This window comes from Myxocyprinus asiaticus, chromosome 3, assembly GCF_019703515.2.
Source record: "Myxocyprinus asiaticus isolate MX2 ecotype Aquarium Trade chromosome 3, UBuf_Myxa_2, whole genome shotgun sequence".
Lineage (NCBI taxonomy): Eukaryota > Metazoa > Chordata > Actinopteri > Cypriniformes > Catostomidae > Myxocyprinus > Myxocyprinus asiaticus.
In genome coordinates this window covers 15931874-15944428 of record NC_059346.1, presented here as the reverse complement: position 1 = coordinate 15944428, position 12555 = coordinate 15931874, and the positions used below count along the sequence as shown (strand labels likewise).

At 37.9% G+C, this 12555-nt stretch overlaps 1 protein-coding gene across 1 annotated transcript in view; it reads right to left on the bottom strand.

The window, feature by feature from the left end:
- Positions 1–3154: 3154 nt before the first annotated feature.
- The window catches only part of LOC127419713 (rho GTPase-activating protein 25-like), a 33851-nt gene continuing 24450 nt past the window's right edge, over positions 3155–12555 (bottom strand). Inside the window, exons 9-11 of the mRNA XM_051661365.1 lie at positions 10999–11159; positions 7480–8096; positions 3155–5310 (exon numbers count right to left, since the gene is read on the bottom strand). Coding sequence (XP_051517325.1) covers positions 5109–5310; positions 7480–8096; positions 10999–11159 — 980 coding nt within the window. The 3' untranslated portion in view covers positions 3155–5108. The remainder of the gene's footprint in view (positions 5311–7479; positions 8097–10998; positions 11160–12555) is intronic.

The window sequence follows — 12555 nt, the reverse complement described above, 5'->3', positions numbered from 1 at the left end:
AAAGGGGAAAGAGGGCAACCCTAATGGTAAAATAATCTGAAAGTAATCCATTTGTTTGTACCGCTGCTACAGGGTGTCTATAAAGTAACTTGATCCAACCAATAAATGTACTCCTGAACCCATACATTTCCAAAATCTTAAAATCTTAATCCCATTCTACCATATCAAATGCCTTTTCTGCATCAAGTGAGATGGCAGCGTCTGGAGTCTGATCATTCACCACTGACCACGTGATATTGATGAAACGCCTAATATTATCAGAAGAGCTACGACCCCGAATATGTCAAGAGATGTCATAACTTTACTTAATCGGTTTTAGCCAAAATTTTTACATCTAGCTGGATCAGGGAAATTGGACATTAACTTTTACACTAATTTGGATCTTTGTCTTTTTTAAGAATCAGACTGATCCGGGCTTGTGTCATGGTTGGCGGAAGCTTCCCATTCTTTAATGATTCAGAATAGACTTCTAACAAAATTGGAGCCAGTTCTATAGCATAAGATCTAAAAAATTCAGTGGCAAAACCATCTGGCCCCGGAGCCTAGCCTGTAGGTAAGGACTTAATTACCTCATCAAGTTCCTCCAAGGTTATTTCAGAATCAAGAGAGTTTTTTTTGCTCATTCGTCAGTTTAGGGAGTTCTAATGTTTCCACAAAGTTTCTAATATCTTCATCAGTAGACGAAGACATGGAACTATAGAGATCAAGATAGAATTCTTTAAAGGCGTTATTAATATCAATGGGTGAAGTAAATATTTCAGCACCAGCAGATTTCACTGAGGGAATGGTAGAAAAATACTCTCTCTGCTTTATCTAGCCAAAAGCTTCCCTGCTTTGTCCCATGACTCAAAGTATGACTGTCTTGCCCTGAACAACCAAAACTCCACTTTCCGTGACAAAATAGTATTATATATCTGTATTTCAATCGGGTCAATTCTCTGAGACCATCAGACGACATTCGGCGCTTCAGCTCTGCTTCAGCACTTTTAATATTTCCTTCCAACTCCACGAGTTCTTGTCCTTTGGATTTTTTTGGTGAATGAGGCGTACTGTATGATCCTACCCCTAAGAACAGCCTTAAGTGCTACCCAAGCCATGCCCACAGAAGATACTGAGGACATATAGACATTGATTTTAGTCTTTAACATTTGTTGGAAATCAGGATTTTGCTAAAGGGATACATTAAAGTATGTATCTGTGTATGTATCTGTATGAGGCAACATCTCTAAGTTCACCAGGGCGTGATCTGAGACTAAAATGTTTCCAATTGAGCAATCCACAACAGATGAAATGAAGGACTTAGATATAAAAAAAAAAATCTATTCTAGAGTAAATCTTATGAACTGATGAAAAAAATGTATAATCTCTACCAGATGGGTTCAAAAGTCACCAGATATCTGCAAGACCTAGATTTTTACTCATCCTATGAAGTGTCATTGTTGCTCAGGGGGCTTGCACACTTTTGCTTCACTATGATCAAGGACTGAGTCCATCAAAACATAAAAGTCTCCTCCCAATATTATGTCATGAGGGGTGCCAGCAGCTTGCAACATCCCATCAAGATCTATAAAAAAGCCCTGATCATCAGCGTTAGGTGTGTAAATATTTGCCAAAATCAACCTTTGCCCCTGAATTTCTCCTAAAACAACGACTAATTTCTTTAATATGTTTGAGACATTTGAATTGTAGGTGCTTATTTATCATTGTAATGACTCCCCTGCTCTTACTTGAAGAGTAAGGTAACATCCTCGTGGTTGCGATTAGTGGTCCTCGCTCTCAATGGGGTGCATAAGTCGTGCGTGGATCACGGAGAGTAGCATGAGCCTCCACGCTGTGAGTCTCTGCGGTGTCATGCACAGCGAGCCACGTGATAAGATGCATGGATTGACTGTCTCAGAAGTGGAGGCAACTGAGACTTGTCCTCTGCCACCCGGATTGAGGTGAGTAACCGCACCACCACGAGGACCTACTAAGTAGTGGGTATTGGGCATTCCAAATTGGGAGAAAAGGGGATAAAAACAAAATTTAAAAAATTGTGTCACATTTGAATTGAATGCAAACTAATTATTATTATTTTATTTATTTTTTTGATTTTCTCCCCAATTTGGAATGCCCAATACCCAATGCGCTCTATGTCCTTGTGGTGGCATAGTGACTTGCCTCAATCCAGGTGGCAGAGGACGAATCTCAGTTGCCTCTGCGTCTGAGACCGTCAATCCGCACATCTTATCACATGGCTTGTTGAGCGTGTTACCACAGAGACATAGCACATGTGGAGGCTTCTCGCTATTCTCTGCGGCATCCACGCACAACTCACCACATGCCCCACTGAGAGCGAGAACCACATTATAGCGACCAGGAGGAGGTTACCCCATGTGACTCTACCCTCCCTAGCAACCAGGCCAATTTGGTTGCTTAGGAGACATGGCTGGAGTCACTCAGCATGCCCTGGATTTGAACTCATGACTCCAGGGATGGTAGTCAGCGTCTTTACTGGCTGAGCTACTCAGGCCCCTGATTGCAAACTAATTTTAAATTTGTACGCTCCGGTAGAGGGGAAGTGAACTCAGATTTGGGTCTTAATGTTTAAATATCAACATATGACATTGGAAAGACATGAAGAGAAAATAACAACAGAATTATATTTTTGGGGTGATCATTCCTTCAAATCTGTTTATGTAAATGTGAATCTGATTAGAAATGAAGTGTGACAGTTAGTTGTTTAGGTTTTAGATGGGCATGTGTAAAACATTGACCTAGTAACCACTGGAGTCACATGCTGCAATGCATTTTCTCTCTCTTCATCTCTTCCCAGGAAAGATTATCTTTCCTGTACGTAGGAAATACACTTGATGGCTATGTTGTATATCTTAACTGTTGCGTTGCGTTGGAGCTCAATTTGAGTGCACAAGAAATACACCTGGAAAAATTCCATTGAATTCTATCTCAGAACAAACTAGAAATTTACCACATAAATTACTCTGGTCATATATTCACACATTCTTTGTTTTTTGTTTTTATTTTGAGCAACACATATTCATTATAATCCAGCCTGATCGGAAATAGGAAATTCCTTCCCTATCATTTAATCAGTATTATGACAGCTAACAGACACAATGCTATCCATTCCTCTCTTAGTTACGTAATGCCTGGAGTCTTTTTACCAGACTCCAAAACACACACACACACACACACACACACACACACACACACACACACACACACACACACACACACACACACACACACACACACACACACACTGCACTTTCTCTTTCTCTGTGAATTCTGATCTGAAAGCATTCTTCCCATTTCTCTCTCACACTCTGTCACATTTTATCTCCTCTGACACACTATCTGACTCCAACCAGACAACAGAAGCTGAGGTGCAGGAAAGAAAAGCTAGATAAAACTGTTTATTTATTGACAGTAATCCACATTCTGTGCTTTTTGTCCTTTACACCAAATTGCTCACAGACTCTCTAAGCATCTGAAGCATCAGTCCATTGACTGCATAAATAATAACAAATTAAACCTTTGCCAGATCTTTAATTTATTCACTAAAATAAAAAGGGGGCAAGACTTCTGTGACTTTAGGGTCCAAATCCAGCACTATGTGCATTATAGGGAAAGCATGGGGCTAGCTGACACAGGGAAACTGTAGGCTATATTTCAGTAACTACAGTGTGTTGAGTCAGAAGTTCAGTTGCACAAATGCTTGTTTTCCATGTCGATGTATGTTGGTTTCAAACATCTAGTTTAAAACGGTCTAAAAAATAATAATTTTGTGAATTCTATCTTCCAAACTGAAATTCCAATATTATATTTTTGTAATAGCTCAGGGGAGAAAACAATAAAAACACATAATGGCATAACTTAAGGCAAACTTTGTGATCAAGTTAGATTTTAAAAGGTTAAAATGTGTTTTTAGGACAAGGTTTTGTTTTTAATAAATGTCAGATCAGGGCAGGCTGTCATATGTTTATGCATTTGTTGTTATTTTATACAAATTATTAAGAAAACACTTTACAATAAGTTTCCATTAGTTAACAACAATAGTTAACATGAACTAACAACAGACAATACTTTTACAGCATTTATTAATCATAGTTAATGTTAATTTCAACATAAAGTAATACATTTTTAAATCAAAAGTTGTATGTGTTAACATTAGTTAATGCAATATGAACTAACAATGAACAATTGTATTTTTATTAACTGACATTTACAAAGATTAATACTGTAAATGCTGTGAAAAATATATTGTTCATTGTTAGTTCATGATAACTAATGCATTAAATGTTAACAAATGTAACCGTATTGTAAAGTGTTACCATTATTAAATACAAAATTTGTTGGCTGTATTTTTTGTTTCATTAATTGTTTTGTGCTTCATAATTGTTTTACTGTTTAAATTTTGATGAAAGCCATTTGGAACATAATAGGCTATTGATGGTGACTGAGGCTGTCAGTCCCTAACAATTATTCTAACATACCCATTTGTGTTCCACAGCAGAAAGTAAGTCATATACTTTAGTTTAGAACAAGGGTGAGTTAATGATAAAAAAAAAATAATAATGATAAAAAAAGAAATATTAATTTATGGGTGAACTACCCTTGAAAATGACTTTCAAAACAAATCCTTGTCTGAGAAATATTTTAAATAAAAAGTGTGACAATTAGCTCCTGTCTCCTCTTAGGCCGCTCCGGAGTGTCAATACTTAGTTTTGTTGGCAAGTTATTTTCGAGACATCAATCAAACAAATACTGTGAAAATTTGGATATTCAATAATTAAATACTCGTTATAAACCTTTCACATTCCAAGTCCAATACTGCATCACTTTAAAGCTCAAATCTTGTTACAGATTACAATCCCAGGGTGAAACTGGATAACTAGATTCAATCTGTAATTTTTCTACATAAGTCCTTCACATCATACACCAAACTTGCGAGATGGACATTATCAGTGGTCTTATTTCAAAGACATTAGTCAGTGCAGTTCATAGGATCAGTGTCCAAAACACCATTGAATTGTCTGGATCATCCATAACTCCAGTGAGAAGATGGAAAGGACTAGGATTTGATCTTCAATTGCTTGATGGTGGCACTATGATGGCCCAGAAGTAGGCCTGTTGAGGAACTCCTGAATGTCTCTGTTAAGCTGCTCATTGCGCATGAGAGCTTCGTCCCTGCTGCGCTCAGCGTTGCGCAGTAAGATCTCTAATGCAGCTTTACAGCGTCGCTCTGCATCGAGTGATGCCTGCAGCTCAGCTACTGTAGCGCTCAGCTCTCTGTTCTTCTGCTGGATACTGAAGGTTCACAAACACACATATGCACCCAATTAAATAAATGAATAAATTTAAATATGTTAATGTCATTGCATTAGATAACAAAATATCTTTTTTGTTTGTTTTTCTCCCCAATTTGGTATGCCTAATTCCCCAATGCACTCTAGGTCCTCGTGGTGGCGTAGTGACTTGCCTCGATCCGGGTGGCGGAGGACGAATCTCAGTTGCCTCCATGTCTGAGACTGTCAATCCACGCATCTTATCACATAGCTTGTTGAGCATGTTACCGCAGAGACCTAACGCGTGTGGAGGCTCACGCTATTCTCCATGGCATCCACGCACAACCCACCACGTGCCCCACCGAGAGCAAAGCCACATTATAGCGACCACAAGGAGGTTAACCCAACTTGACTCTACCCACCCTAGCAACCGGTCCGATTGGTTGCTTAGGAAACCTGACTGGAGTCACTCAGCATGTACCACACCTGGAACTTGTGACTCCAGGTGTGGTAGTCAGCGTCTTTACTTGCTGAGCTACCCAGGCCCCCGATAACAAAATTATCTTAAATATTTCATCTTTACACTTCAAGCTAAACATTTCACAAAACTGGTTGTCAGTTCTGGATGTAAAACTTCAGTATCATTTACATTTACATTAGTGGAACATGTCCATGTTTAATGTGATGAACTACACATGTGGATATTCTGCTAGGGCACCTGCGTAAACTTGAGGGAAATTGACTGTACATCCACTTAAAATCACCTTTTACACTTCCTCGTGCTTGACGCATGCGCAGAGTGCTGTACATGCTCTGTATGCACAATATCATATCTCCATCAAAATATCTTTGTTTGTGCTTGCAAAAGAAAGTCACATGAGTTTGAGATGGCAATTGATGAGAGAATTATAATTTTTGGGTGAACTATTCCTTTAAGCCATGCTTAAAGGGATAGTTCACCCAAAAATTAAAATTCTCTCATCATTTACTCACCCTCATGCCATCCAAAATGTGACTTTCTTCTGCAGAACACAAATGAAGATTTTTAAAATACTATTTAAGCTCTGTAGGTCCATACAATGCAAGTGAATGGTGGCCAGAACTTTGAATCTCCAAAAATCACATAAGTCAGTATAAAAGTCCATATCCATAAGACTCCAGTGGTTAAATCCATATCTTCAGAAGCGATATAATAGGTGTGATTGAACAGATCAATATTTAAGTTATTTTTTTTATTATTTTTTTTTTTACCAGAAAATCTCCACTTTTTTGGCAGTTCGCATTCTTCGTGAATATCGCCACCTACTGGTCAGGGCTCGTCAAAGGTGGAGGTTTATAGAAAAAACTGACTTAAATATTGATCTGTTTCTCACCCACATCTATTATATTGCTTCAGAAGATATGGATTTAACCTTTGGAGTCTAAAGGATTACTTTTATCCTGCCTTTGTGATTTTTGAAGATTTAAAGATTTAAAGATGTACTTGCATTGTTTGGACCTACAGAGCTGAAATATTCTTCAGAAAATCTTCATTTGTGTTCTGCAGAAAAAAGAAAGTCATACACATCTGGGATTGCATGAAGGTGGGTAAATGGTGAGAGAATTTTCATTTTTGGGTGAACTATCCTTTTAAAAATGTATTAATTTCATTGCATTAAGCAAAATGAAACAAGCAACCAAGTGTATTGTTTGCAAAAGGTTACAATAAACTAATTCACTACATTTGAACATTTTCTTTAGAAAATGTGAGTGGATGCGATGGTGTGAGGGGGTGTTCTGGGAGGTTGCCAAGGCATTGCTATGTGGTTGCAAGGGTGCTCTAAGTGGTGGTTAGCACATTATTATACAATTACTAAGGTGTTCTGAGTTACTAGGGCATTAGTAGGTGGTTGCTAAGTGACTCAACCCCATGTCTAGGCTTGGGTCACTCCAATATTAGTCTATGGGATTTTTCCACCCATTTTATCAACTACCATTTCAAGATTGCAATTGTGATCACTTAGAAGTGTAATATTCACCTCAACAAGCCTCACATTCATATCCGTTCATATGGTGTGGGATAAGTTATATGCTGATATGTAATACTTGTTCAATTCACTAGGAATAGCAATAGTGCTGTTGAGCTTAAAAAGCACAACTAATTACAGTATAGTGTGATTAATCAACAGAGGAAAGTTATTTTGGGCCATACCTGTTGATAAGGTGCGTTGTGTCTGCATTTTTCTGTTGGCTTGCACTGCTTTGCTGTTGGACAGTTCCACCTTCAGGTGCTGCTGGCTTCTCTCTGCCCAAACTCAGTGCACTCACCTCTTTGGTCAGCCTAAGCTTGGGCAAGGGAACTGTACTCTGTGTCTGTTCTTTTGGAGAATCTGTTTCTTTGACAATAACATCATTACCTGTTTTATCCAAGCCTGTGTCCTCCTTTTCATTTTCTTCTTCCACTTTTTCATTTTCACTTTTCTGCCCTCCAGAAAAAAGTGTCACTTTCTGGAGGTCAAGGATTTTAAAAATGTCCTCTGAGAGCGTCTTCTCATCACTCTCGTTGAAGCTCTCCTGGAACCTGCTCCAGCGATCCCAAGCCGGCTCTCTGCCTTTTGTCCCCACTGCCGGACAACCCAAGCTGGGTAGAGTTTGCGTTCGCTTTCTGGGGCTGCCGGTCCACGTGTCCGACACAGGGGAAAATGGAGAAGAAGGAGAGAGAGGTGCCTCCTCTGACCCTACTTCAGATGGCCGCACGTCCCTCCTCTCAGCCTCAGGTGTGTCTACATCCTCCTCCTCAGGAGACTCCGACAGGGAAGACACCTCACACTTTGAAAGACCAAATATAACCAAATTCACCAGTTGACCAAATTCAACTTGATCTCAAGACCACATACAGACGTGACAGTGCACATCAGATCAACAAAACCAAGCAGCCAGTGGCTCAGTGGATCATTTGGAAGCATGATAAGCTACAATAAGCTAGTAAGATGAAGTAATAAGCTTCAAGCATTAAACTTTTCAAACCCAAAATGATGTGTCACATTTGATCTTACTCATTAATAATTGCATACAAGTGTTCTTATGGTTGTCACGATACCAAAATTTCAGTAGTCGGTACCAATCCCAGTGAAATTTCACAGTTGTCAATACCAATTTTGATACCACAGCAAAAATATGCTAAAATGGTAATGTGCTACTGAACACACTCCTTCAAGTGTTTCTAAATTAAGAATGCATTGTTTAAGGAAACTCATCCAAAAATAAAAATTCTCTCATCATTTCCACACCCTCATGCCATCCTAGATGTGTACGGCTTTCTTTCTTCTGCTGAACTCAAAGATTTTTTAGAAAGATATCTCCGCTCTGTTGGTCCTTACAATGCAAGTGAATGGTGGCCAGAATTTTGAAGTTCCAAAAAGCAAATAAAGGCAGCATAAAAGTACTACAGTGGTTAAATCCATATCTTCAGATGCCAAATGATAGGTGTGGGTGAGAAACAGTAATATTTAAGGCCTTTTTTATTATAAATTCTCCTCCCTTCCCAGTAGGTGGTGATATGCATGAAGAATGCAAATCGGCAAAAACAAAAGAAGTATGTGGAAGTGAAAGTGAAAGTGGAGATTTATATAACAAAGAAGACTTAAATATTGATCTGTTTTTCACCCACACCTATAATATCGCTACTGAAGACATGGATTTAACCACTGGAGTCATATGGATTACTTTTATGCTGCCTTTGTGGTTTTTGGACCTTCAAAGTTCTGGCCTCCATTCACTTGCATTGTATGGACCTACAGAGCTGAGATACTCTTCTAAAAATCTTTGTCTGTGTTCAGCAGTCATACACACCTGGAATGGCATGAGGGTGAGTAAACGATGAGAGAATTTTCATTTTTGGGTGAACTATCCCTACTGAACTCTGTTTTATTTTCCCCCAAATCCTGTTTCCCATTTTATTTTATTTTTTATTTTTTCTGAATTCCATGTTTTAAAGTTTAATTTCATCATCAAAATTGTTTCTAATCAAATTAATTCCTAAAAATTTTAACAAATTAAAATAGAACAATTACTTTAACATACCATTGCGTTAGTTTTACCAAACTTTTATTTGGTACAACAAATCAAATCAAAAAATCATTATTATTATTATTATTATTATTACAGTAAATATTAGATTTTACTATACAGTTGTAATATATTTCTGTCACATTCAATTTCAATTTCAATTTCAGATTTTATTCTAGCTTTTATTTTGAATCAAGCTTTTATTTTGATGTGTGTTTTTGACAGAAGTTTCACACCTCCAGATAAGCAGTTTGCTTCATGGCACAGTGTGATCATTAAAGCGCAAATGCTTTGCATTATATAAATATATAGTCTACATGTGCTGTGCGCTTCATGCTTCACAGTGGATGAGTGCTCTGCTCTGTCATCTCATACTGTACAACACACACAGCGCGGTCGGCTTCACACATTCACTATAAAGCACTGCAGCTCATGCAGACTATGATTGCAGCCTTTCATGCTTTAATAATCACATTAAGACATATCACAATTTTAATTTGATTGATTGTGCATTAATTCTTCCCCAAGTATGTCAAATTCCTGTGTGAGCATTTGGAAGCCGTTGTGTGTCAGTCAGACAGAGTGCGAGTATCGAAATGAGTCTGCAGAAACACTGGTATCGTGACATCTTTTTTATTTTACTATTGACTTGGTACCAAAGTACTACTACTTTTTTATTTTATTTGTATTTTTATCCCCTTTTCTCCCAATTTGGAATGCCCATTTCCCACTACTTAGTAGGTCCTCGTGGTGGCGCGGTTACTCACTTCAATCCGGGTGGCGGAAGACAAGTCTCTGAGACCTCAATCCAAGCATTTTATCACGTGGCTCCTTGTGCATGACACCGCAGAGACTCCGCATGTGAAGGCTCATGCTACCCTCCGCAATCCACACACAATTTACCACACACCCCATTGAGAGCGAGAACCACTAAACGCAACCACGAGGAGGTTACCCATGTGACTCTACCCTCCCTAGCAACAGGGCCAATTTGGTTGCATAGGAGACCTGGCTGGAGTCACTCGGCACACCCTGGATTTGAACTCGTGACTCCAGGAGTGGTAGTCAGTGTCAATACTCGCTGAGATACCCAGGCCCCCAGTACCACTACTTTTAAAATCCCTAGTGGAAAGAAAAGGTTCTCACAGACGTACACACATAAATTTGCTTTCGACCTTGCTCTAATGTTGATGAATCCAGATTATTCTGAAAGAGGGAGCGTGTGACTGCAGTTAGTAATTAGCGCCCAATAATAAATACATGCCCAATCCATTTCCATATATGGGCTTTCTGCACACCTGTATAATTTTTGTTACTCTGAAATAAGTTAAGACTTGTAAGGTCACTTTATTGTTCAGTTTCTAAGAATTATCTATATACAGAGTACTTACAAATTTCGTTTTAGCACATTACAATGAGGCCACTAGGAATCAGTGATTTTTGCGTACGAGTTGGTTTTAAATTTTATCGTAAATTCCGAAAAGTTGTAAGCTCAAATATATTGATAAATCATGATTTTTGCATGAAAATATTCACACACAGGTTTTACACACAAAGTGAATTTGACCCATTGTCTTCATCCTCACACAAGTGCATTTACAAAAACAAATAAAATAACTGTATGTCTGAAAACAGCTCTGTTTAATAATGTTGTGATCTGTACCTCAGCAGACTCCCAGCCCACAAAACTACGAGGGTTGCTGGTCTTCTTACTCTTGTTTTTATTGCTGGGGGGTAGAGAGAGCACCACATCTTTGGAGGGTGGGAAGAGCAGCTCGTGGTGTCTGATCATCACTGTCATTACCTTCTGTATCATGGGAGTTCCTGTGTTGGTGTATGGGTGTCAAAACACTGATCATTACCGCTAAAATGAGTTAACCAATGCCATACTTGATATCTCATTCTTACTCATACTTTAGCTCAGAGTATATCAGTTAAAGCTTGCATGAAATGTTTGACTATTGCACTTTTCTTTCCTGTGTTCATGCATTTCCTTTTGGGCCAGAATATATCTCAAAAGGGTTTGTTGTTGCTTTACCTTTGTTTAAGGTTGGGAGGGTTACTTTTGAAATGTATTCCACTACAGATTACAGAATACATGCTGTAAAATGTAATTTGTAACGTATTCCGTTAGATTACTCAAGGTCAGTAACGTATTCTAAATACTTTGGATTACTTCTTCAGCACTGGTAGATTTTTTAACTTTGACTATAAAAACTCTGCCAGTACAGTAAGACATAATACACATTAAAAATACATTCTCTGAAAAACCTAAATATCTTATGCAGTGTCGTTTCTAAAACAAGATAAATCAAATTGATCTTGTTTTAAGGATTTTTAGATATTTTTACAGGAAAATACAAAACTTATCATCAAGAATACGATTTTTGCCCTAATATCAAAAGGTTTTACTAGAAAAAATAAATTATAATCCAACGTGAATTTTCTTGATAAAAAAAATATGATCGTACCTGGTAACATGTGCATGTAAAATGGCTAGAAATAGAATTTTAGCTCAGCGTAAAGCTGACAATTTACACAAGGTTTATTTCTATTTCTTCTGCTCCAAACTTACTTCAAACGTACTTCTCTGTCTGCTCGTATGAATGTAACACATCATAAGAAAGTGTTTCACCGCTGTTCAAATGCACTTTGGATCGCATCATTTATATGTATACATTTTTCCATCTGAAAGGACTAAATATAAATGAAACAAATGACAATAAAATGCAAAGTAATCTCTTCAGTATTCAAAATACATTTTGAATGTAACTGTATTCTAAATACCAATGATTTAAATTGTAACTGTAGTGGAATACAGTTACTTATATTTTGTATTTTAAATACGTATTCCCGTTACTTTTATTTCGTTACTCCCCAACCCTGGTTATAGCCAATACCTTAAATTTATGCCACACCACCAAACCATGATTTGTTTCTTGCTACTTCGAGTCTGTGGCAGGTGGTATCAAAGGGAGGGGACATTCTCAATCTAGAAAGCATTTTATCGGACAAAAATGTGTATACGACCCCAAGCAGAAGATGATGTCAATAGATTTTTGGTGCCCATTTTTGCGAGAAGAGAAAGACTGTACATTTTTAAATGTGTATATTTGCTAAAGGTTTATTTTGTCAACTTTTAGGGGTGCATTAGCATCTCGATGGTCTCTAAGCTAACAAATATGGACTTAAAGCCACAAAACCCCAATTCTGATTTCAT